Raw genomic sequence first — 26,075 nt, 5'->3', positions numbered from 1 at the left:
AACTTGTTTAAAATTATGAGCTTTAAAAACACGTGACTTTATTCACCTCTGGCTTTTTAATCTTTAGCATATGTTCTGATTACACTTCAAGGATTTTCCATGTAATTTTTAGAGGTTTGGTTTTTTGTTGTTGTTGTTTTGGTTTGGTTTTATTTCATAATTTAAGAAATAAAATATCTGATTACACCATTTCACAACTAAAACCAGACTGCATCAGATTGATTAGACTCAATAAAATCAAGAACGTTGGTAACACTGATTAAACTAACTCTTGATGTTTCCAGGAATAAGGATTTTGTAATTAAGTGGTTTTAGAGCATCTTATTTACATACACTTCTGACAGTTTCTGAGGCATGATTAAAAGCTGAGGTTAGTATCACTAATGCTAAGTAGATAAACTGGTGTGCTGTGCACCTTAGGCATTCCTTTCTTGACTACTTTTTATAACTGCAACCTCCGTTTCTAACAGACGGTGCCAGCCCTACTGCGAGCAACAAATAGGGGACTTTAAAGCAGCTAGTTTGCAATTAATCGTAGAATCATATCAGAAAAAGACCTCTGCAGGTCACTTAGTCTACTCGTGCCTAACCAAAGTCTCCTTTCTTGCAATTTAAGCCAATTATTTTTCTATTCCCATCCATTGTGGATATGAGAAAACATTATTCTATTTTTCTTTGCCAGCAGCTTTTATATTCATATTTTATATCCATGTATTTATATTTCATATTTCCCCTTTGCCATCTCTTCTGTAAGGTGACCTAAAATCAGTTGATCTATCCTCAAAGACAACGTTTTCTAGACATTCACATTGCTTTCTCTTGGATTCTCTGCATATGACCTGTATCTTTCTTTCTTTTTTTTTAAAACTGGAGACATCAGTAGCTCACACCCTAGTAGTTCTGAAGGAGCAGATTATGCTACATCAAAATTTTCACCTCTACTTGCAACAGCATAACGTTGCAGAGTCATTTTTGGAATTCGATCCAAAATAACACATAAATTCTTTCAATGGAAATTAAGCAGCTGTTCCTTTACTTACACAGCTAACAATTCCAACTTGTACTTGTTCCTATTAAATAACACCTTATGTTTTCAGATCATATCTGCACCTTGCCAAAATTATTTTGAATTCTAATGTTATCTTCTAGTACACTTAAAGACTAAATCTGCTTGGTCTTGTTTGAAGATAATAAAACAATACTGTATGTTAGGGGTGGTTAATAAATGAAAGCAGAGAATTTTATGTAGAACAGCTATGAATGGCATTAAACATACTGTAATTATTGGCAGTAACTATAGAGCTGAAGAAATGATGATGTCTTAAACAAGGAAATTGGTATCCGGTAAACACAAGAAAGACCAACACTTCATACTCACAGGTCAATGTCATTTGATTAATCTCTCAGATTCACTTAAATGCTTAGTGTGAAGAATTTTGGTGCTAATTGAACCATAGCATTCCTATGGATTTCACGTATTTTTTCATTCCTGTGATTATTTGATTTTTATTCATCTCAGTTTTCAACACTGTCACTTATCAGGTGAATGGGCAAAATGCAGGAGCAGATGAAGCAGATGGTAACTGGAACTTCACCCTGTTGCTGCAGCTGTTATGAACTCAGGTATAAGATGGAATTAAATAAAAATAATAAGCAGACTTGTAAGAACATTTTATTTAAGATACTGTATCAAAGCACAGATTAAGCTTTAAAGGTGATGAAAACTAACCTGGAATGTCTTCACTGGTAGTCTACACAGGCTACATATAAATAATTGCTAAGTTACAGAACAGTAACAGCCTGTTCTAGATGTCCTATGCTTAAGGATAAAAAAGAAAAAAAAAAAAAAAAGAAAAAAAAAAAGCAAGATTTGTCTCAATACTTCCAGGCCTGTCTTTAGGTGATGTTATAAACATAGTTCCCTTCTCTCCTCTGCTTGGTGGTGGTCCTACTGCAAGGGTGCTTCCTGTTCTCTACAGAAAGGATGTCAGATTTTCTGTTGGAGTCCCCAGCTGTGCTGAGCCTTCTCCCTGAGGACTCCCCAGTGGTGTCTTGTATGTTCTACATATTCACTGTCTTTCCCATAGCTCCAGCACAGCAACTGGGACAGAAGGGTCAGCCTTCCACTATGGTACTGAAGGCTTTTAAAGTTCCTATGTTTGTGTTTAAGATGTTTGGTGTTAATACTGCTGATAACTTAAACACCTAAATGCTGAAATGTCTGGGGCTACGTAATCAGATTAAGCAACCACATTCAAAGATATCTGAACATCTTTTCTTGCGTTTGTATAGCAACTTTATAAACTCAAAAAGAGTAAAGCAAGCACAGACATATGCCCTATACAAGCTGCAATACAGACAATATTGTACACACTTCATAACAACAGTAATGAAAATAATGCTGATTATAAATAAAACTGTAGACAGACTTATTGAGATAACAGTTGTACTGAACAATGAAACATCCTTTTATAGTCATGAGTAGAATTAGTAAGATGCATAACTAGAGCAGAATATAGATCAGCATGTTTAGTCTGCTTACATGTCTCAAACTGATCCACTGTTGTTTGGAGAAGCAAAAGAAATTAATGCTTTTTAAGCCGTTCTGGCCCTAATTTGAAACATTTACTGCCTTGTTTTGTTTTGTTTGCTCGTTTGTTTTCCATAAATTTGGCTGGAAATGTTAGGGTTCCTACAATACTCAAATCTGAAAATGAATGCCTGATTTTCTTCTTCAAACCAGCTTTTGCAAGGCTTAGATCCAGAACATTGTGCACACTGTGCCCTGTGAAGGTTATTTCACGTTTACTCATCTCCTTGTTGGTCACAATTTTTCACCATTCTTGTAATAAGACCAGAGCACCATTTCTTTACTCTCCACATACAAGCACTGAGCTCCAGGGAAGGTCCTCTTCAGCTTGCAAATGATGATCATGGCAGCAAGGGGAATCTGGTCAGCTGGATCTTTCTCAACATCCTGGCCTTCCTCAGGGCACTTTGTGCTCAGTTTTTAAGTTTTTTTTTTGACCTTGTAGTTCAGACTAAAACATTTTTTCTCTAACACTTGATAGCTTAGCATTGTAACTGTCTGAAAATGCGTAAGTTTTAATTCTTGAGTATATACTTTTAATGTTTAAGCTAAAAAGTCTAAACAGCTTTTGACAGAAATCCTAATAAGCCACATTTTGTATAAGCAGTGCTGCAGCATAAGAATAGCAAATTCTGCAAGCTCATTTCAGTGCAGCCCTCGACACCTGGCATCTGTCTCTTTTGGCTGTCTGCTCCATGAAAGAGACTTCAAATTTGTTTTTGACAGGTGTAAATAATAGTCACAAGGAAGTAAATTTTTGTAACACAGAGAAGAGTCCAAAACGACTTTTACTGAATGTTCTAATTTGACTGCTTTGGTGCCTTTTGCGACTGCTGCAGTATGTCAAAAAAGCAAAGGTGGTGCCAATGCAGATCTGGCACACGCGGTTCTGAGTTTTTATGAAATCTTTTGCCGACCAGTTCTTCCTCATGTCTTCTTCAAACCTGGTTCTCTCAGTTGTTCAGAAGCTTAGAAGTCCCTATTTCACTACTGCCATGCAGAAAAGAAATGCAAGAAAAATATTAAAAGTCAGAAGCCCACACTCTAGTACTATATTTGCTAGCATGATGTGGTCCCTCCCACCTCACTGTGGTGTGGTTTTGCTCCAAATACCATCCTTCAGTTATATCCAGAGCACCCACCACAGTAGGGAACTCTGTTTAAAAGCCATATGGTTCCTTTCCTTCAATCCCTACCCCACCAAAACACAATTTAACCTTAAAACAATGTTCCGATCTTGTTTCAGAAACCTTTCATTTGTTCGTTTCCTTCTCCTTTGCTTTTCATTTTCAAAACAACTACAGATTTTCTGAAGAAAAACTTCAATTCCTAAGCCTCCCAGAGGTTATTTTTGCTGCTGTATGTGTAACTTTCCAGCAGTGGTTTACGGCTTGGCTTAGTGGATGCTTGAAAAGTTACATGAGTATTATTTCCCCTCAGCCTACTCTTCTCCTAGCTTGGAACACCCACCGCTCTGGAACACTTCTCGCTGCTTCATATTTGCCTCTTCATTCATTTTCATTATTTTTACTTGCCTCGTTCAGGGATGACTATTACGTATTTACTCAACCTCCCCAGTATTATTATTTTGGGTTAAATGCAGCTAAATGATATAAATATTTGCAATTCCTGTGATATTTTTGGACCGCACTAATTTATGACACATGTGAGCAGCTTTGTATCCGATACGAACAGTCAAGAAATTGGAAACACGTGGAAGTAACTTTTAAAGACAATCCTCTGAGGGCTTTTTCTTGGTATCACCGACTTCTTTCTCTGCGTAGGTGAATCACGTTGTACAAAGTATACGATTGTCCCACTTTCACCTAACTACTGGCTAATTAACACCTGATGTTCTAAGTGCACGATGACAGCACCAGACCCAGTGGTTGTGTCTAAACTGCAGAGCAGGATGACCTTCGAGGCTGCACGGGAAGCCAGGTGTATCAGCACTGTGTACCTGCCAGAGCATCCCGAAGGCTGAATTTCCTGGCACACCTCTGGGCAAACTGCTAGCTGCAACAGCCTGCTGGTTCTGGCAGCAAGCACGTGTATATTCGACGCAGCTACCTACTACACGCCTTGAATCTCGGTGGGGAATTCATTGGACTGGTGCTGTTATATCAAAGTAGCTCTTATGTGACTGGCTCAAAGGCCAGGAAATGCATTTTTTTGTTTATAAATTAACAAAGGAGACAAAATATTGTAATTACGATATGTATATGAACATTATTTTTACCCAGGCAATATCAGTGCTTAATATCATCGTTTATTAAGATGCTGGCCTACATTTTCCAGGCAAAGATCCCTGTTGCTTGCCGATCACACACAAGTCATGCGGCATGACTGAGCTTCTTTACACCACCACCCTCAAATACGCCAACTGTGCTGTGTGGGACCACCCCTGAGTGTGGGAAGGTGGGTTGCCTGTGAATATTAAATTACATTTTTCCAATGAGACTGCAAAAATACTGTTAATTAGTGCCAACTGTGGTCGTGTGGTGTATGTACAGAGCTATGAATACCAACGTGCTGCTGGCATTGGTAATAGCTGGTAGCCCACAGTGAGCTACATTAGAGGTATAATGTTGTGCCCTCCTCCCATACTTTAAAATCTTCAGGCTACCCCTAAAAACAGAAGTTGCTTTAGGAATACACAGAGGATCTTCTACGCTCTTCACACATTAAACTCCGCTGAACTGCAGAAATAGTCTGCCTTTTAAGTAGAAATGTGCATGTTTTAAGTTAGCCGCCAGATGGAGCTCATACCTCCCAGCGCACAAGTCCATGAACATCTGCAAAGTTAACACGCTGCATAGATGTTACAAAGGATGCAGTTTTTTCCACTTCATAAAAGTCAGAGGAAGTCTGTGATTAGCTGGATGTTTACAAATAAAAGGGGGATCTGGAGATAGATCAAAGATAACTCTCCAGATTTGGCATGATACCAGGTTCCCGTACTACTAGCATCTGCATGGGTTTGACTGTTACATTAAGTGGTCGAACTCAGCCTATCTCACCACATACTAATAACGCTTTTTTAATGCTTAGCATATTTATTATAAATTTGAATATTCAGCCAACTAAGGACCTGAAGAAAAAGAAAAAAAAAAAGCCACCACCACCCCAATTAACAATATCTTCCAGGCTCTGTTTAAAAGAGAAGCATCTACAGGGTTCTTTGTCACCCTGCTTTCTTTAACATAAAGGGGATCAGGAAGAAAAGATAACCCCTGTTCTAAAATCTGAGGGATGTAGTACTTCAAGCTTAGAAAACAGGAGCTGAAGCTCTCAAAGCCTGTTCTCTAATAATCTAAGCTAGACAGCCCATTCATACACGGTATGATTTTTGCTGAGTAGTCTATAGCTCGTCGAGGATCTCAGGGATTTTGGCAAAGCCATAGTGAGTGGAGAGGAAAGCTGATCTGAGATAAAAGGTTGTGGTATACGAAAGACACTGAGTTAATGTGCATGTGTTTTAAGGGACATCTTTGTTTTGACTCTGTGTAACAAACCAACATCGTTTGTGAGGTCTAGAAGGCCACAGACTATTTCTACTTTTATAGTAGTGCTCTGTTTGAAACTAGTATTTTTATTTGGGGTCTAAGCCACACTGAACTCAATCAAACAAACATTCTACAAAGAAAAATGCCTTTGAACTATTTAACTATTTGTTTGCACAGCAAAATAGAGCAGAAGGAACTGTAGTAATTACTAGGAGATTTCTTGTGTCTTAATTAACACATTTTTCAGTTTCTAAGTGACTGTTCAGCAGGAACTGTCTCTTGTGGCAGAATGACAATGTCAGCATCAGCCAGTGAAAGTTATGTGAAACACAACCCCGCCTGAAAGCAGCCTAGGTGGGGCTTACCCTCACACGTCCAGGCACCCAGACTGTAATTGGTGCTGGGCTTTACAGCACGTGTAGGTGCACAAAAATTAGGTTTAATCTATCTGATAGCAACGCAGCTGAGAGATCTGAGCTCTCCTGGGCTATGGGAGGTACTAAGATCAGTTCCCAGGATCACTTCCCTGTATTTCCCCCCAACAATCCTACTGTATTTTTCCTTCTGCTGAAGGAAGGATATGGTAGATTTCATCTCAAAATACTTCTCCTTTGTATAAATAATTAAATAACCAATGGCTAGAAACCAGAATCTCAGCAGTTTGTTAGCTGAAACTCTCTCAGGGGATGTAGAAACCCTGTAGGCAGGGACAGAAGAGAAGCACCATCTTTCACACCCCAAATAAATGCTCTAACAATGACTTTTACAAAAGAAAGGAGTGTGGCAGACACCACAGGCATGGTATATCTATTGCCAAAACCAAAATTAATCTATGATATTCAGAACCCCCTATTTTTAGTCAATGTATTGGTTTTCCACAAACTCATGGTCTTGTGTTGTTTTGTTTTCCATGGAGAGAGCATCACATTATTTTTCCTATTCATTTTCTGGGGACTCAGAAGCAGATGCCCCTCTGGTAACCATCCCCAGTGTAGTGGGACAGTTACCTAAAAAAGGAGAGAATAGGTATCACTGAGTCACCAACTCGCACCACTTTTATCATTTATTTTTTAAAGCAGTAGGTTCAAATGAACATGTAAGAAAAAGGCAAATTTCTAGCCCTTGCCTTTGCAAACAGAAAAGCTGAAAAGGATGATTTTTTAACATAAAAACCTTGTAACAGGGGAGAAAGAAAACAAGCCCAAGGGAAGGTCTGCTTTTTGCATCTTTCATGCTGGCAACAGTACTGCTGCAGAGACCTTGGCAATGCATTGACACTTTGCCTTACAGACAGGTTTGGAAACCAAGGATTTACAGAAAGCCCTGGATTTCCCAGCGGATTTCCAACAGTCCACCCTGCTTCTGGGATTTTGAGACCTTTGAGGAATGCTCGCTTCTCATTCCCTCTCAGGAGTCCTGGGATGTCTGCGGAACCACAAGGCACACTTGTCTGAGATCATCTCATTTACTATATCTATATACACACACACACACCCCAAAATCTCACTGATGCAAATCACAGTAAGTAAAAACAACACCAGCATCAAGACTTAGTCATTGAGAGGGAAGTTCTTAAACAGCTCTGAAAGGGCTCGATTTTTTCTTTCCCACAGGAAACATGAGAAACAGCATTGTTTTTGTGGTTGTAGTTGCAGGAAGATTTACTATAGTTTTAGTATGCCAGAAGGCATAAGAAAGGATTAAACTTTTTTGTTTGTTTTCTCCGAATGGTAAAAGTTATAGTTGTATGTTTTAATCCACCATGAGACAGATGTGTATTTTAGAAAACGATTATTAATATGGGGCGTAAGACCATAGTGCACAGAAGTATCCCTCTGACTTAGAAGAAAATCAAAGGTACTGGACACTTCTGAAATCCTAGGTTCTCGGGATGAGGCGTGGCAGGCTGGCTATGTGAAACAAAGGGGCAGTTAAAATCTGGTCTTTGTTTGCCCTTCTTATAATTTCAATATGTTCCTTTACACACACTAATCTGAAACTTTAAAAACACATTTTCAACTGCTTTTTAATAGCAAATGTATACAGCAAACAGTTTCTCTAAAAACATGATACCCAATATTGACTTCAATTAAAAAGACAGAAGACATTTGAGGACAAAAATGACCCAAAGAAAGATCTGATAGCATCTCTCCTGTAAAGTTGGCAGTGGTCATCCTAGCACACAAGAAGGAACACGGGCTGTTTGTTTCGGGGCTGAACATTTATAGTCATGACAAGCTGACTCCTGAGTCATGCGGTCGGTTGCCCTGTATCAAATTAGGATTTCTCTTTCTTCATGAAAACATAAAATCACAATTAGTTCCAGAATTGTAAAGTAACTATAAAAGTGGCATAAGACACATAATTTATAAAACTTGTCCTGTTTTTTTTTTTGGCATCTGACACCTTCAAAAACTCAGCCTACTAACTTGTCTCAAGAGCACACTGCACAGGAATTTTTTAGGAGTTTTTTTGAAAGTTGGATGATAATGCAGAAAACTGGTTTATAGCCACTGAGAACTACAGAAATGTCAGCTTTTAAAAACATGTTCCTAATTTCTAGCCCTCAGCAGACTTTTATAAAGTCAAATTAGTCATGCTCCATCTTTAAGTCAGTGACAAACTTCAAACCAATTGAGAATATTTGATTTTTAACCCTTTCAGATCAGGAAGCACCTCAAATCCAGAAGCAGGCATGCTGGGGTTTGAACAGATACTGCTGGCACCTCCTTAGCTTTAAAAGGAATGACCCCAATCTCTCAACATCAGACCAAACCGGACAACTGTCTCCCAGTATCACGAGATACAGAAAAGCGTGGCAGCATGAGAGCAGGGTCCAGCTGCTGCCGGAGGGCACAGAGAACAGGGGAAGGTGGGAGCAGTTCCTGGTGCTGGGCTGGCCAAGGGGCCCAGCTCATTCCTGGCCTCGGGCCCGGGCCAACCGCACTAACCCAGCACGGAGCGCTACGTCGTCTATTTCAAGAAAGATGAAGAAAGCTCCAGAGCATATTTGAGGGGTGAGCTGAACGCAGGAAGGTTTCCAATTCCTATAAAGAGGGCAGATAGCATAGATGTGTCTCATCTGCATGCAAGAGGCTGGGCTGCCTTTTTTCCTTATCAGGAAATGGGAGATGAATTAAGAGTGCAGCTTCCACGAAGATGCTGGGGGGAGACAGAGACTTAGTTAAGTTCCAGCCACGCTCTGAGTTCTGCCACAGCTCGTGTAAGCAAACAAGCCCCCTCCCAGCCACTCGTTTCTCCCCTCGTGCCACCCCTTCTATTGTGCTCGCACAAGGCTTGAGACAGAGGCGGGGAGGGAAGCGTAATGGGGAACTGGTCCAGCCAAAAAAAAATCCCCACAGGGAAAAATAAAGTCCATTGTCTACGTAGCTCATTGTTAAGCGACATAGACACATGCTCCACGACAATGGAGAAGGTGGCACACACACAAGGGTATGAGAGCTGACACTAGGTGGGGAGGAAGGGGCCTGCCAGTGCTCAGGCTGGCACTGCCATCAGGAACTAACTTGTATCCTCAGCAATAGCTGAGATGCTCACGATGTTTTTAGCACTGCTGTGTTCAGTAGTGTACTCAAAGTATTCACTTCTCTGTATCTTTTCTTTTCTATTGTATAACGATGTATTTGTTATACATTCTCCAGAACAGCAGTCTTCAGAACAATGTCTTCAGCTCTGAATAATAATATGCTGAGCTGTATTTTCTACATTAACTATGTTAAATAAAGTCCCCTAGTAAAAGTATAAATTCTTACAATTCTGTGATATTCTAATCTATTCAAATCAAGGTTTCTCCATGGACCTGCTAGCTACAAATATTATTCTACACAAATGTAAATACTCTTTGAATTAACAAGTTGCCAATAAGCATTTACAAGTATTTTACAAGTGTGTATACATATTAAACATCTCCTCTGATATGAATAAGAAGCTTGGCAGCTTCTGTTATATTTTAAAGCTTACCCAAGGTCTTTATGAGTTCCCTTTAAGTTTCAGTAAATCCTGAAATCGAAGAGCTATGCTAGCTACTAATAAATTATTTTCAGGGTTGCAACCCACCCCACTGCCAAAATGAGGAAAATAACAGAAAAGAGAGAAAATCTCTAGAAATAAGAATAGCAAATCACTTTAAAATATAAGACAGAACAACCAGCAAGCCCTTGTTCCTTTCTGCTATGCTTTGTCTAATGTGATACGCTCACATGTCCACACTCAAGGATCCTTAAGTGCTTTAAGGGTTTAACGCTCTAACACTCCACATAGTTCCTTTGCATCCCCTTCCTGCACCACGTTTAAATGACTGAGAAGTACAAATTTGTTAGAGGAAACAGAACTTTAAATGAAGTATTTTTGCTTCCCCTTCATTATCTTTCAAGTAATGGTAAGACTTCTAGGATATTGTAACTGCAATTGTTTTTTTTTTTCAGGTCTACTTTCATTCTGTCTACACAGTGACTGATTTTTCTCACAGCAGAAGGGCTGAAACACATCAATTCACACTCCTGGGACGTTATCCCATGGGAGAACACCCCTTTCCCCAGGAGCAAACAGCTGTAGGTAGGCTTGGCACCCACCCCTTCTCCCTGTTCAGAGCACCTAAGCCTGGCATTCTGGACCTTTTCTTCAATAGTCCAATGCTGTTCCTCTGCATACCGTCACATCACCAAAAACATTCTCCCCATCTATTTGGGAGCAAGGCTGCCTTGTTTTTGCCTAATTACCTTTGATTTGTTCTCATATACTCCCCAATTACTTTTTGGGCTATTTCAATCATTCTTTTTCCTCTGCCTGCATACAAGTAGATCTACTCTAAGCTTCCCTGGCACTCCAATTCATGCTCTTTTTGAGCCTTATTCTGGGCATTCATACGTGTGAACTCCAAGGCACTGTTTTTTCCTGTTCTTATGAAACAAAAACTTCAAATTCAATAGGAAAGTTTTAACAAACTTTCCTTTGTAAGGATAGTACAATACCTTTTATATTTGAAAAACAAAGATATTTCAGAGTGTTTGTAGAGTTAGATATCACCCAAATATTCGCAATTCCTAGATTTAACTTCTGTAATTGACACTCTACCCAAATTAGGAAGTCCGGTTTGTTTGTTGAGTTTTTGTTGTCATTGTTAAAGTATTTTTGGGTCAAGTTCAGATTTTAAAGAAGGGCTCTTGACCCTGAGCAGGAGTGCCAACAAATTACCATTAGCCTTCCCCTGTATTCTGGAACAATTTTTCAGTTTATACAAGTCACCTTTTCAACAAGATCCTTAATCTGCTCTCTGCTGTGCCGCTGCAGTGCTTCCAGCACAGGGGCTGGCCGTCCTCGGCATACGATCCACACCATGAGTCTGTGCCGTAGTGAGCTAATCACACAGGCCGAGAGCTCTCCCAGCCAAGCTGAGTCATGCTCACTTTGGTCTCACAGGCGTCTACAGGACATTTTATCCACCCACTCCTCCAGGCTCCCCCTCCGTGCCACCTTTGGGATGTTTTCCCCTCTGCTTCCCACTCTACAACTAATTCTGTTGAGCCCTTCCAGACTTTACCAGTCCCTGCTCTCCCACCGAGCCTTAGCACTCCTGCAGCTCTCCCCATACCACAGGGCTCCTCTTTCAACTCCCCTGGCACCTTCCAGCTCACCCTCACTTCCCTCAGCTGCTTTTCCTGGTTCAGCCATAGCTGATATCTTAAGATATCTTGAGAATCTGCATGTCAGAGAAATTTGGTGTGCACCCCATTAGGCCTCCCAACGCTTCTACAGCACTGGACTGACTGCTTTGTCTCTAAGATGATCATTACAGACAGTTAAATATTTTAATATCCTGCTAGTCACCTTCTTGCCACTGATCCAGAGCTACAATTGTTTTAAGTGGCTGTTTTAATTCTTATATGCTTATCTTTTAATTCTTATATGCTTAAGTCCAGCTTAGAATCGTGGAACAAATCCCAGGACAAGAGAAGCTCTGAATTAATCGAAACGCTGGAGTGCATTAACATCAGCAGTGTTTTCAGTCCCAGTGCTATTCAGGACTTGGCTGGCTTCAGATCTGTACAAGAAACAGCAAGATTGAGCAGTCACAGCAGAAATGCAAAAGGCTTATGCTGCAACTGAAGCAGCGTCCTGGGAGCCAGCTGCGAGCTCAGGGCTGCGGCCTGGTGGCTGGGCCCGTCGCCATCACCGTGCCTTAGGAGAAATGCTCGTTAAACTCCCGAGAGAAATTCTGACTAAAACTGAGTAAATGCAAGATGATTGATACTCAGTTACAGTAGAGATTCTGAACTGTATTAGTTTCTCTAAATAGTCTAACATTAAAGCAGGATACCCCTGATAATCTCCAAGAAACAACTCTGACAGCAACATGAGCATGGAAGCCCTGGACTAGGCCATCAGCTCCTGCTCTCAGCCCCAGCACTGACACACAAGGTGGTCAAAATCACTTTCTTCTCTCCATGAGTGGGAAATAGTGCTATCACCCTCTTTGATAAAGTGAGATCTGCTGGGAGAAAGTCCAGGTAGCCTTTATTTTGTAATAGTTTTCTCTACCATTTCATATTAGGATCCTATTCCCCCACAACTAAAAACCATGTGCTTAACAAACATTTAGACAGCTGATGCCTAAGAGTTAAAGCTGGTTGCTCTCTCAAAGGCCAGACTGCCTCACTGAGTAGTTGCCAGCTGATACTTAGTACGATTTTTAAGTTCAACTGAATTAAGAGACAAGCTACACAGATTGGGGCTATACTAGAATCAGAAAGAAATCTTAAAAGGCATTAAATGTCTTCGCATTTATTAAGCAAACTCTGCAGTCTTTTCTTGTTATATTCTCATTGAAAAACAGAACAGTCAGAAAATTTCATGAAAACAAGAAACAAAAAAATCTAAGATAAACATGAGCCACGCTCCCCCTTCCCCTTCCCACCCAAGCAATGGGACTATCTTCACACCCATCCCACTTAACTTCCCAACAAAAGCAGCAAGGCACCCATTTACAGCTAGGCTGAGAAATGCAGTCTTCAATGCACATCACAATTCCGTATTCCTAGCAATCCACCATAGCCAGTCTTCCCTTGTATATTACCATAAGCAGGTTATATAGACCCAGGTGGGTACAAATAGACAACGCAAGGCCAAGGTCAGTTGTACAGCAGAAGTGCCCGTTACAGTTCTGCTAGAATTTCAAGTCTGGAAAATGACCACTCTGCAGGGAACTCCTCAGTTATCACAAGTCATCAACTCCCTTTCCCTTTGTGCACGCCAGTCCAGCTCTGCAAGGTTTAACTGAGCCTACGCGCTCGGACCACTGGGATGCAAATTTCAACAAAGCCAAGAAGCAGAGGATCAGGACAGCCAGCTCTGCCCTTACAGCAGGGTCAGAGAGCAAAGGATTATTTCTTGTCATTGTTCTTTTTCATTTTGAAAATTAATTTGGGGAGCATGAACAATTATGCTCTTGCATGTTAATCACTGTGATCTAAAATTTTCACATGAAGAAACAACACATGGAAATATTGAAGCACTCATCTTATGGACATGGATCCGAGAACTGTTTAATAGCAGTCAGTGAAGGGGTAACATTGTGCTTTTAATCTACAGTTTAAAAATAATGATTTGTATATCTACTTAGTAAAACAATAAAATTAAGAACAGAAACTGGTATTAGGAAACAGTGAAAATGTAATAATTAAACACATGATGCTTTTCAAAGCTATATACTTAATGAGCCTAAATAGACACCTATGATTAAGAGGGTCTTAAAAAAAATAATAAAAAAGACTTATTTTCAAAAATTTTTTTTTTGTAATTTTTGTCTACTATACTGTATGCCTTGCTTTGGTGTTCTCTCTGCTGCCAACTTAATGTTTTAACAGTATGGTTATGCTTATGTTCTTTTCAAATGCTTGGCATTATAGTGGGATCTCATATCTTTTCTCAAATTAAATTTTGCTCCACATACTCCACATGTATACAGATGAACATCCATGTGCTGCTCCAGTTGCTCATTATTTGGGAATATCTGAAAGCAGACCTGGCATATAGTCTCTCCAGCTGATAAGTGAGATATCATATGCCGTACATGGTCATGTTTTCTGAAGTTTCCTTGATCACAAATGGAACAGACATACCTGGCCATTCCTTTGTGCATATCATTGTGGAGCCGCAACTGGCGCTCTCTTAAGAACTGCTTCCCACATGTCTGACAAACAAACTGTTTTTCCTTGGTATGAACAGTATAGTGTTCCCTCAAGTGACAACGCTGATAAAATCCTTTCCCACAAAGATTGCAGAAATGCTTACGTCTGTGATCTCTCTCATTCTCTTCCATCATGGAATTCTTGAACAGATCTTGCTCTAGGCAGTTTGACATATGTTCAACCACCAGGTTTTCAGTTTCAAAACGTTGACCACAATTAGGACATCGGAAAGGACAGGCAGAATGCTTATATAACTGTTTTTTTTGAAGGCTGTTCATTTGGAAATGACTGTCCCTGAAGTCCTCTATCATCTCTGCAAACATCATCTCCCTTATTTCTGACTGGTCGTCAGGGTTTTCTTCCAAGTCCATTTTTTCCTCAGAATTTCTGATACCATTCATGGTCAGATCCTGGGGTTCTCCACAGGTCTGTGCATGATCTTGTAACTGTTTGCCTTTGACCAGTATTTGACCACACTTGCCACAGGCACATATATTTTCTATGTGTTTGGACAAATAATGAGAGGACAAATCTTCCTCAGTGATTGTTAGCCCACAAAGTTCACAGGGAGCATTCTCCACGTCTTCCTGTACCGAAGGAGCTTTCCTGTTAAGGTGCCGTGGACTCTGTAAACACTTTCTTTCATCGTCATCCATGGATAAACGAGGTTTTAAAGTCTTCCGAGCATTTCTTTTCTCTCTGATCTCCTCCTCAACATAGTACCTGTAAAGCGGCTCTTCCTGCTCATCATCTAGGTCGTCATTGTCAGAAGACTCATTGCAGTCTTTATCTGTCACTTTAATAATATTAAAATCTTTCAGCTCGTCTGCAGGACTGTCCTCTGGTTCCATCTTGATAATAATCCTCTTCCTCTCGGAGGCTCTACTTCCTTCTTCACCTGAGGTCTCTGATGCAACTGTGCTGCTTTTCCTGCTTGTAACATTGGACACAGGAGACGAAGAATCATCAGCAGCTTGGCTTGAGTCCCCTTTGTATTTTTCTGTTTGCGTAGAGATTATTTTAGAAGTAGAGTCCTTTTCACTAAAGTCTAGTTTTTCAGCACCGTAGTACCTGGCACTTTGGTACGAATGCCTGTTAGTGCACGTTAGCACGTGCTCATCCAGTAACTTCTCACAGCTAAAACTAAACCCACAGCTGTCACAGGTGAAGCTTCTTCCAAAACGGCGCGAGTGGGACACACGCTCTTTTGTGTGAGAGAATTTGGAGGTGGTGCTTTTTTTGCAGACATCAAACAGTTGTTCGGGGAAACTGCCTAGCTGCAAAGCTTCTTCATCGGGCTCTTTGTTATGGGATGTATTAACTGTTGAACTTGGCGGCTCCATGCCCCACCTGTTTGCTTCGCTGCCATTTCTGGTGAGCGTGTCTTCATACATTCTCACACCAAATATCATTTTACTATTCTGGGTGCTAGAAGCAGAAGATGAGCACTTTAAACTAGATGAGTCTGTATCCTGTATATCTTCTAGACACTCAGGTACATTATATAGCTGTAAATAGTTCATGGCCACTTTAAATTGCTCAAAATTGGCAGGGGCTGTCATAATTTTTCCTAAATACATGAACTGTAAAATAAGATCAAAGCATTCAGCGCTAATCTTCATGTTGCTTAGATTCAGCTGGGCTGTAGTGTGTTGATGGTTCATAAAAAACATCCTAAAATAGGAGCTGCATGCAGCAAGGACTGCCTTATGTGCTTGAAAATAAATATCATCGATAGCAATACAGCAGTCACACAGAAAGCCCCACTCTCTTTGGTTGTTTAGCTGCTGAAGGACATAGTTGCTGTGGCTGGTTCTTGCCATCTTGTACTTCAATTATAGCCCTGCATAGAGAAGAAGACATCTGTTAAACCATGAGCACAAAAAGCAGAATGTATTTAAATGTAGGGAAGAACTGCCATCTCTTTCCTCTCCCGATCTTCCTATTCTCACACTGTTTGTGGTATAATTTCCTGTCTGGAGATCTTTGCTGGTAACTATTGTTGATGCCAGTGAAAACATCCATAATTCTACGTTCTCACCACTAGACTTACAAGACTAGCAAACTAATAAACATAACCACCATACATGTCAGTCAGAGCAACGCTGCTAGAATATAAATTAGCAAACATGTATCTCAAAGTCCTCCAGCCAAGATTTTCAGATATGAATTCTGGATGCTGAACTTCAAAAACTTCACAGTGCAGACTTCTGTAAGATGGCCCCAGGACAACAGCTATGTGAGGTGAGCCGACTGTAAGAAACCACCTGCTCGGTCTCAACTTGCCTTTTTCACCTGTCAGTCCAAGGGACATATGATGCAACACATTACTGGAAACCAGGCTGGGCTCAGACTGGTCTTTCCCTCCCCATTAAAGGCGGCTGAGAAGAGACACCAGCACAACATCCACATGCCGTTTGCTCTTTAGGGCAGCTCAGGGATCTTCTCGACCTTATCTGCGAGGCCTCTTGCAAAGCAGGAACTGTAAAACTGAAGCGGGTTCTGAGAAGCGCGGGGCTGGCCGGGCCCCGCAGGCCCGCTGCCGACGGTCACTGTGCGGCAGGGGGGCAGGAAGTGGTGCATGCCGTGCCTCCAGCTCCTCTCAAAACCGCTCTTTCAGAGCAGCATAATACAGCCAAAACATTTAGATTGGAGACCGGACAAAGTCAAAAAAAAATCAGCTAATGGAGAACTGTAAAGGCCAGCAAGCCAGAGATGGAGGCTCTGAGGGATGAAGCCTCAAGGAGGAACTGCAAACACTTGAGGGAAAGTTCTGTGAGTGCTGAAAGCTGGTTTAAATGAAAGGACTAACTGGTCTTAAACAGAAAAGAGGAAGAAAACACACTGTTTTATGTTAATAAAAACATCCAGAAGAAATATATTGCACACAGGAGGTGTGCATTCAATTCACAGAAGATAAACTGTAACCAAGCAAGGCGAAATTCAATGGCTAGTCACCACTGACTTTGGAAAAACCTTTACTGATACACAAAATCTGTAGTAAATACACAGGGAGCAGGGTGGGGCAGTTTGAAAAAGCAAAAAAGTATAAGGAATACCCTAACTGAGAAGAAAAACCTAAAGCAATAATGAACACTCTTAACATCTTGAAAGATTATTGCAAGCAATAGAAATAACTGCAAGAGATTTGTATACACAAAGTACAGGCTAGCAAACAACATAAATCAATCCGTGCATTTCATTGAGTCATAAGCTGCAGTTTAATACGTTACTGTTGTTTCAATTGTCCAACATTTAAACAAAATACACACAAAAATGCTCCCTGGTTTCTTCTTATTCCCTCCCCATCATCTCCCTGACAGCTTACATCTCCTAGAGGCTGCAAAACGAGCAAAGAAATTAAATCCCACAATTAGCATTGAATTCACAAGTCAGAGGTGTTGCCTGGGTTGTTAAGCAGCAGACCTAATATTTGTCAGTGGTCTCCTTCATTCCGCCAAGCACTGCCATGGAAGAAATGCATTCACGCTCTCCAGATGAGGAAAGGTTCACCCCTGCCCAGCAATATTCCTGCTGCCAGTTCTACCACAGCACTTATGGATCGCTGCCAGCAGAAGACTGTCTGGCAACAGGAACCCTGAGATCTGAGTTGCATTATACTGATGAAGAGCACCTGAACGACAGCTGCTCCTCTCCCCTCAACCCAGTCCTCTAACCCCAAAACTCAAGGTGAGCACCCTGCCATAACAATTCTCTGACCAGTTTGGCCCACTGACATCCACTGCAGAAATGCGACTTATAACAATAAATTCCTTTAATGGTTTTCTCACTAACTAGCAAAAGGGTGGCTGTGAAAGTAGAATCTCTGAAACAACTTCATGTCTTCCCTACAGAAATTAGACTGTTGTCTAAGTCACTGGGTAACTTCAGTTATTTCTGAAGGAAAAAAAAACAACACAGCAAGGCTCTCAACATCAAGCACTACAAAAGGGCACTTCATTCTTCCAAGTGCTAAGGTGTTTTGTATTTGTGGTAATTCATTACATACTTAATACTTGATGAAGTATGCTTTATTATATTCAAGAACAGCAGCTGCATAATGACAAAGAACTGACTTCAACCTCCATATTGTAAGACTGACCACCAACAAGATACAGTGAGAAGATGCAGTCTAAGACACCACTAGCCTCTAGGTATGAATTGCCATCACGACAAGAAAAGGCTCAGGACTGCTAGAGGAACAATGTTTTAATCTTCTTCTACTCATAAAGTTGCAAGTTTAAACTTTTCATTTAAATTTGAAGGGTTTTGTGCACGATAAGTATTCCACTGTGTTTTCCAACAACAAAAAAAAAAAAAGTAGTGCAGGCAGCAAGCCTGTAACCAAGAAGTTCACAAATATCTGCACGCACCTGCAAGGAGAGGCATTGCAAAACAGTGGGAGTGATCCAGCAGTCACTGGAGCAATGGCACAGACTCGACTTCTCTTTCTTCTGTGAAAAAGGTGAGAGGTATCTCCTCTTTTGACAGGGGAACTCTTGCAGAGCTTTCAGCACTTAAGTCCCGATATGCAAAAACAACCCTTTGGCAATGCCTATCTCCTACCACTGCTCTGTAAGAAACCAGCCTGAGCATGAGTTTGCTTGATCGGAACAGCAAGGTGTTCAGGTGTGTACACAGCCTGTATCACTGTAGTACTATATGTAGGTATTAAAATAGAGTGCGTTTGAAGTTATCTATGTTAATGAAAGTACTGGCAGACTTCCTCTGGATGCTGTATTAACCTGCTGTACGTAACTATATATTTACAGCTGCCAACGCTTCCCACTATGAGAGCCTGCGTTGGGCTATTTAAAACTTCAACACATCTCAACCAGCAAAAGCAAAACTTTCCTTTTGAATTGCCTGTTTTGGACTTTTTTTTTTTGCCAGAAAATTTCAGCTGGAACGGTTACAAAAAATGAGGTTAAGAAAAAATTTTGTATATCTAAATTATTACTCTTTAAAATTCAAAAAAGTTTCTCTTCCAAAATCTTGAAACAGAGACTTCATATTGGAGAAAGTGGTATGTCTTAGACAAGTTCTTGGTCACAATATAAAAATCTACCTGAATTTGGCCAAACTAGAAGCTTAGGGGAAAATAAAGAGGGAAAGATGGTAGGAATTATAAATTTGTTCATACTTCAGACTGCTGTGAGTTACTATAATGTCAGATTGTAGCCTTGCTGAGAACTTTTCATCCTCATGTAGCTCCTTTGTATACGGGGGCCTGTTGGAGCCATCCCACCTAGAGCAAAAACACCTTTTTTCTGCCACGTGTCACCTCCACAGAGCCACGAACTGGTAGCAGGGCTTGCTGCAGTTTGCTCCACACCACAACTCGCCACTGGGTTTTAGCATCCCTCCTGGCAGCCAAAAGGGAAAGATACCTGGTTTTGGATGAGGAGAGCCAGGGCAAGGAGCAGGCTTAGTGAAACTGCATAGAGATTGGGAACTGTAAGAAGGAAGCGAGGGGAAAGAGCAAGGGGAAAGCCCTGGGAGCAGGGAGGGCAGGGTGAGACAGGCTGGGAGGGAAATGCTGAGCTGAGAGGGGATTAGGAACAGCAGTGGGAGGAAAAGATGGTGCAATGAGGATCTAAATGGGGGAGGGAAGCTGCTTGGGCAAGAGACTAGGAAGAGCCAAATAGGTAGGGTGAGGGGAGATGCTTATGCAGGGGAACAGACAGGAAATTATCATAGCAGGCACCCGTTCAGAGCTGGAATTGAACCCTGGATTCCTGTTTCTGCTGTTCCTTTGCCACCAGCAATTATCACAGGCTTGCTGACAAGCTCCCTCCCAATCAAGAGCAAGCACCGAGAAAGTCATCATTTGTCATTATTTTATTTTAATTGCTGAAATGTCAGGGATCTGCATTTATCACCCACATTAATGGTTCGATGCTGAAAACTATTTTTCAAGTTTTCTTTGGAAAGAAAGCAGGCATTAGAATAAAAACACATCTTTTTGAAGGAAACCCAAGGTCTCAAAGTTAAGCTCATACACAAGAAATGACATAATTAAGCTGAACTCCAATACAGTATTCATTCAGCAGTCTTTTATGTATATATTGTAGTCTTCCAACCTTTCACCAAAGGTTCCTTTCCCTACTTGGCACACCCAGGGATCTGTCCAGGGATAGATCCAAGCAGCAGTGCTCTTCACGCAACAACACAAGATCCCTGCTCATTTGGCATAGGATTTGGAGGATATGAAGCAAATGAGACTGGGGGGAAGAAGAGGAGAATCCCACAACAAAGAACACTGCTTTGGAGAACAGCATCCCAGCTCTCTCAGTGTCAGGACAAGTCATTCTAAACTCCCTCCCCACCGGTCTTTGGTAAGTCTGGCATGTGTTTTTTTGGATGCCCAACTTCTCCACACCAGGGAAAACAATCAGCAACAGCTGATACCAACAGGAGCTACCCTCTGTGTATTAAGCACTAAGTATCCGGGAAAATTAAAGCTCTAGGCATGTGAGTTTGTCCACCCAAAATTTGTGGGTTTGATCCTCTCTGACTCTGTTTCCTATTTCAAAATGAGAATTGTGACCACTTGCCTGACTAGCACACCGCATTTGTGAAGCACCCAAATACTGTAGTCACAAGGATCACAGGGAAGTCCACGAGGAACCTAAGTGACTCCATCTTCAGCAACAATTGATCTGGGCAGTCAGCACAGCCATGGGCCTCGCCGTGAGCAATACTGAAGGATGCAAGAGGTGTTCTGAAAAGATATACTAGAACAGTATCTGATACAAAAGCAAGAAGTATAGGTATTTTAGTCAGGTAATTTCAGTCTGATCTTCAAACTCAAAGTCTCCATAGCCATCTTCTATTTCTAGCGAATGCTTAAATTTACACAGCAAGGCTTTGATTACAGCTGTTTGTATGCCATCTTTTTTTTTTTTTTTTATTTTGAGTCACTACTCAGGTACAATTACAACTTAGATGTTATCATGAACAAGGTGAATTGCACCACTACACTAACCAAATATGTTGTTTAGTAGTCTAGAGCCAGAAAGAACAGGCATTTACCAGAGCTCCACACTTTCTGTCATCTCCTCAAGTTCAAAATTTTTGCTTCTTCAGTTTTAAAACATTTCAGGAAAAGTCCTCAAGCTTTTCCTTTTCAAGCCTTTTAGGGAGACTGGTAAAGTTCTTTTGCTAACTTCTCTGTCTTTAAAAAAGAAGTACCACAAGGTTCACGATTTAGGAGCCTCTTGGCTCCTAAAATTAGTAGGTGGTTTTCAAAACCCAGCATTTCCACTGCTGAGCAGGCAAAAACAGAGTGCTTACACGCTTAGTTGCTGGCTGCTTTTCTTTGGAAACCAAGAGCGGGCTGGACAAAAGTATAATAAATGAGTGGAGAATTCGGTGCTAATAGAAAACGAGACTGAAAAAAACCTCAAGAACACAACGCCCAGTTATCCAAAGAAACAGGAGCGTGGGCAGCAGAAAGCAAATTCCGCATCCCATTCTCACAACGCATCTCGCTCTGACGCAGGTTGCCAAGAACTCTCCTCTCTGAAGTTAAATTATTCTGCCTCCATGGGTCAGATCCACCAAAGAAATCAGATTCCTAACTGACAGCATCTAGATGCTCTGGAGCAAATCCTACATGACACGTCCAAGCTCTGCATACGATGCCTGAAAAAACTGCACACTCAGCTAATGCACTGACCATGGATGGAGTGGTCAAAAGGCAAGAAATTTATCTAGACATTATCAAGAGGGAGCCACAGAGGTTGCTCTAGCACTGTAGAGTCCAAGAAAGTGCTCTGCTTACCCAAAACTTGCAAAAAAAAAAAAAAAAAAAAAAAAAAAAAGGGGGCCAGGTGACCACCGTTCACCTCAATAGCAGGTATGGGTAAGCTACAGTTTGTGTTGTAAGAGTAGGCTACACGATCATGAATTAACAGTTACTGGAATTCCACATACTGCCAATGAAAACCTAATTAAGCTCCATTATTTGGACTATGAAGGACTGACAGTATTATTTATCCTCCCCCCATGGTCCTTCCAATTAGCTGCCTTCGGGCACGCTAGTTGTGAAGCTGCTTGAGATGATGTAGATACTCATCTGCATACACATCCTGATGGCTGAATCAACTCATCTGAAACAGCCTCGTTGCCAATGTATAGAAGAAATAAGTTTCAGCTAATACCTGGGTTCAGCCTGAACCCAGGAAAGGTAAGATGCTCCAGCCCCCAAGTGAGAGCCCTCGGAGCCATTTGCTCCCTCCGTGCACAGAGCTCTCCATTGATTCAGCATCCACGTGCACAAATGAGAAACAGACGTGGAAACTTAACAAGTTACAGTTCTCAGCTGCTAACCCAGAACTAGTTAAGATGCCTTGCACATTCACAGGTAAGGACACTCCTCAAAAGATAAGGAATAAAATGTCAGGAAAACATAAGCGGTCAAATTAAGGAAACAGCAACTTTTGGAGCTTTAGTTCAAACTATCTCAACTTCAACTTTAGATCCAGTCTATGAAGTAAGAAGTATTACAGAGAGTTTTGTGCAGTCTTTTAAAGTAACTTGCTAGCCACAAAAGATTACTCTAGATGTTCACAGTCATCATTTATCTGACACCTCTACAGTTGTAAGAAGTGGTCAGGCAAAGTGGTAATGACATGTTTATAAGATTTGTGGAAAAACATCCTGACACCAGATTTAAGCCTTGCAGCTGAACGATGAGTCTTTCTACCTGGCCTCCCCAACTCACCCCCTTATAACTTCAAGAGGCATCTTGGTGGTTTCTGGGGATATCCTGAGACCCTCAGACAAAGATAAGTGCGCCTTCCAGAAAAGCATCCTTGGCTAAATGCAAGCTGTGCTCCAGTGCAACAGGTAGGGTATGCATGAATGAAGCAGAGTAACTCGTGACACGCAGGTCAGACTACATATTTCGTTGACACTTTCCTGTCCTAGATGCTTCAAAATTTACTTGCAGCACATAAGAAAAATAAGCTGCTCAGGTCTCCATTAAATGAGGCAGGTTTAAGATGGAAAAAAAGGGCAACAGCTAGCTAAATCTAGAGTTTTGCAATGGCAAAACATGCACAAAGAAAAAATTGCCAGACAAATTTGAGGATATAAATGGTCTTCATGCAAATTATGTCAGCTGCTGTGCCCACATACTGTGTCTGCAGCAGAGCTCTGTGTGTGGTGGTGTTTACCATGCCTAAGCAGAGACAGGGAAGATAACCCAACTGCTGGGAAACCACTAGTCAAGCTTTTTAAAAAATGCACACCGTGTTTCTCACACTATGTGCATGCAAGGTTCGGAATAACCCTCGAGAGAGGGCTAGCTGAAACCACCGAGGGGAAATACTCCAGGACTTTTAATCAGGAAACTTTCATTATCTCAGTTCTGAGCAGCTTTCTTTTTCCCCACACAGCAGGTAAGCAGCTACTAAGGCTTTGTCCACCCCAGATTTTCAGAGCTTTTCCACCATCAGCAACAATGGAAACCTGTGAATAAAGCAATTAACCTCACCCACACAAGCAAGAAAGCAGTTAAAACCCCAAGTCACTCCCTGATATGAGTACTCTCATCGCGATCATTGCAAATCCCCATGCCAGTGACAATGCTGGCTGATTCTGAGGAAGAAAAGCCTCGTGCCAGCAGAGCTGAAGCATCTGTTAAGCCTGTGATGTTGCCCCACACAACTCCCAAGCCTTCTGGCTGAGTGGAAAAGGGGGTTTCCACTTCTCCTCCGAGCTCCTCGAGCAGCACCACCCCATGTGTTTGCTCCCTAAACCCTCTTGCAGCCCTCCCTCACCCATCCAAACACCCAGGTGTATCCCAGAGCGGGCCGAAGCGACTTGTTGCTACTCCTCATGTTTTCTGGCCAGTCACCCAGAAATCTCTCCACAATCTCATCAACTCAGTGCCTGGGAAAGCCTCTGCCAGCACTGCAACGGGGCGCGTTTGGCCAGTTTTCTCCGTGGCCATATGGTCTCAACGCCTCTCCCCCGCTCGCCACGCGAGCTCCAGCTCTAATTCGGTAAGAGCGAGAAGCCCACGGCCCCCCTGCTCACAACTGCTGTGTGGGTTTTTCCAAGAGCCGTAATGAGGAATGTTAAACAAACACCTTTAATTAAAGGAATGTTTGTTTAATGTAATTAAATGCCGACAGAACACAAGACTGCTTCAGCCCCAGAGAGTTTTGCAGCATGCGCTGTACCTTGCGAGAGAGAGCGTAGCGCAGGGGGAATAACACCAGCAGACGATACAATCTGGCAGTAAACATCCCAGTGCTCGGCAGCATCCACCCCGTGCTATCCCTCTACCCATGCCTACGTGTCAGGAGGAGCAGGCGCTCGCTATCAGCCGACAGACGGGCCAAACTTTGGATGTGAGTTAGGAGAGAGGAATAAAAACCCAGCCCCAAACCCCCGGCGTTTTCAGTCCCGCTTCCTTCGCTCCTTTTGCTACCTTTCTATCCAGAGGAGTCCTTTGAGGAACGAGCCTTTCAGCACCGCTCCCCGAGCAACAGAGGGCTTGTTTTTTTTTTTTTTTTTTTTTTTTTTTTTTTTTTTTGCGACAGAGCAATTCCTTCCCTCCCCGCCGCCTCCAGAGCGAGCCCGAGCGGTGCCAGCCCGGGGTGAAACCCAAGTCTCCCGCCTGGCAGGGTGGAGCATTCCCTTCGGGCTCCGGCTCCCCTCCGTTTTTTTCACCCAACTACCGCAACTCGCTCCAAGTTTGGCTTTCAAAAAAAAAATAAATAAATTTAAAAAGAAAAATAGGATAAAGGGAAAAATAAACAGAGCTTGGACGGCGTGAGGCAGAAGGCGCTGCGAGCACGGCGCGCTGCAACATCCGACGTGACCCCAAGCCCCGCAGCAGCGCCCAGCCCCGGCACCTCGCCGGGCCCCCGCAGCCCCCCGCCCGCTTCGGCACAGCCCCGAGCCGAGCCGAGCCGGGCCACCGCCGAGCCGAGCCGTGCTACAAACGAGCCGGGGGCAGGCCGCCCGCCCAGCGCAAGGTCACCGCGGCGGCTGCTGGCCGAGAGCCGTGCCGGGCTGAACCCAAATGAACCGGGCTGAGCCCAAATGAGCCGGGCTGAGAGGAGCCGAGCCGAGCCGAGCCGTGCCGCCCCCCCCCTCCGCCCCACTATGGCGCGCCGTGCCGGGCCATGCCGCGCCGGGCCACGCCGGCCGCCCGGCACTTCCCACCTCCCGCCGGCGGCGGAGCTGCGGCCGCCGCGCTGCCTGCTGCCTTCCTTCCTCCCCTTCCTCCTCCTCCTCATCCTCCTCCTCCTCCTCCTCCACCGGGCTCGGGGGCTCCGCTTACCCGCGGGGCGAGGCGGTAGCGGCGGCCGAGGGGGAGCTGCCCGTGCTGCGAGCGCTGCTCCCGCCGCTGCCGGTGCTGCTGCCGCTGCTGCTGGCGGTGCTGCTGCTGCTGCTGGTGCTGCTGGCAGCGCTGCAACAAAGGACTTCCGCCCCGCCGCGCCTGCTGCTGCCGCAGCGCCGGCTCCGCCGCGACCGCACGGGGCCGGACCCCTCCCTCCCTCCCCTCGGCCCCGCCGCCGCTGCTGCTGCGCCGCCGCCGACAGCGCCGGGGCCCGGCGGGCGGCTCCCTGCCGCGCTGCCCTCTCCTCCCATGCCGCCGGGGATGCTGCGGCCGGGGGCGCCCCCTCCCCATGTGCCGCAAGCCTCGCCCCCTCCTCCTCCTCCTCCTCCTCCTTCCCCCCCCTCTGCTTCTCCTCCTCCTTCTCCGCTTGCAACCTCCCGCACCGGAGCCCCCCCCCCCCCCGAGGGCAT

At 43.1% G+C, this 26,075-nt stretch overlaps 1 protein-coding gene across 5 annotated transcripts; it reads right to left on the bottom strand.

The window, feature by feature from the left end:
* Positions 1-1,324: 1,324 nt before the first annotated feature.
* Positions 1,325-25,828, bottom strand: ZBTB1 (zinc finger and BTB domain containing 1). 5 transcript variants are annotated; one of them, XM_082761784.1, is made up of 3 exons: positions 25,606-25,828; positions 14,235-16,146; positions 1,325-3,580 (listed from the first exon to the last, which is right to left on the bottom strand). In XM_082761784.1, exons 2-3 carry the CDS (start codon positions 16,124-16,126, stop codon positions 3,544-3,546), a joined length of 1,929 nt encoding a protein of 642 aa, XP_082617910.1. In that variant the 5' UTR covers positions 16,127-16,146; positions 25,606-25,828; the 3' UTR covers positions 1,325-3,543. The 5 variants fall into 5 exon arrangements, with proteins under 5 accessions (XP_082617910.1, XP_082617911.1, XP_082617907.1 ...); XM_082761785.1 differs by having other exon boundaries at positions 14,407-16,146; XM_082761781.1 differs by lacking the exon at positions 1,325-3,580 and having other exon boundaries at positions 3,597-16,146.
* Positions 25,829-26,075: the final 247 nt, after the last annotated feature.

Source organism: Aythya marila (genome assembly GCF_965140915.1).
Source record: "Aythya marila genome assembly, chromosome: 5".
NCBI lineage: Eukaryota > Metazoa > Chordata > Aves > Anseriformes > Anatidae > Aythya > Aythya marila.
Note: the sequence above shows the minus strand (reverse complement) of the source record. Positions and strands in the feature narration are given on the sequence as shown.

What these genes read in the sequence shown, in the direction of transcription:
- ZBTB1 (XM_082761781.1), bottom strand. Translation starts at nt 16,126, where the DNA reads ATGGCAAGAACCAGCCACAGCAACTATGTCCTTCAGCAGCTAAACAAC.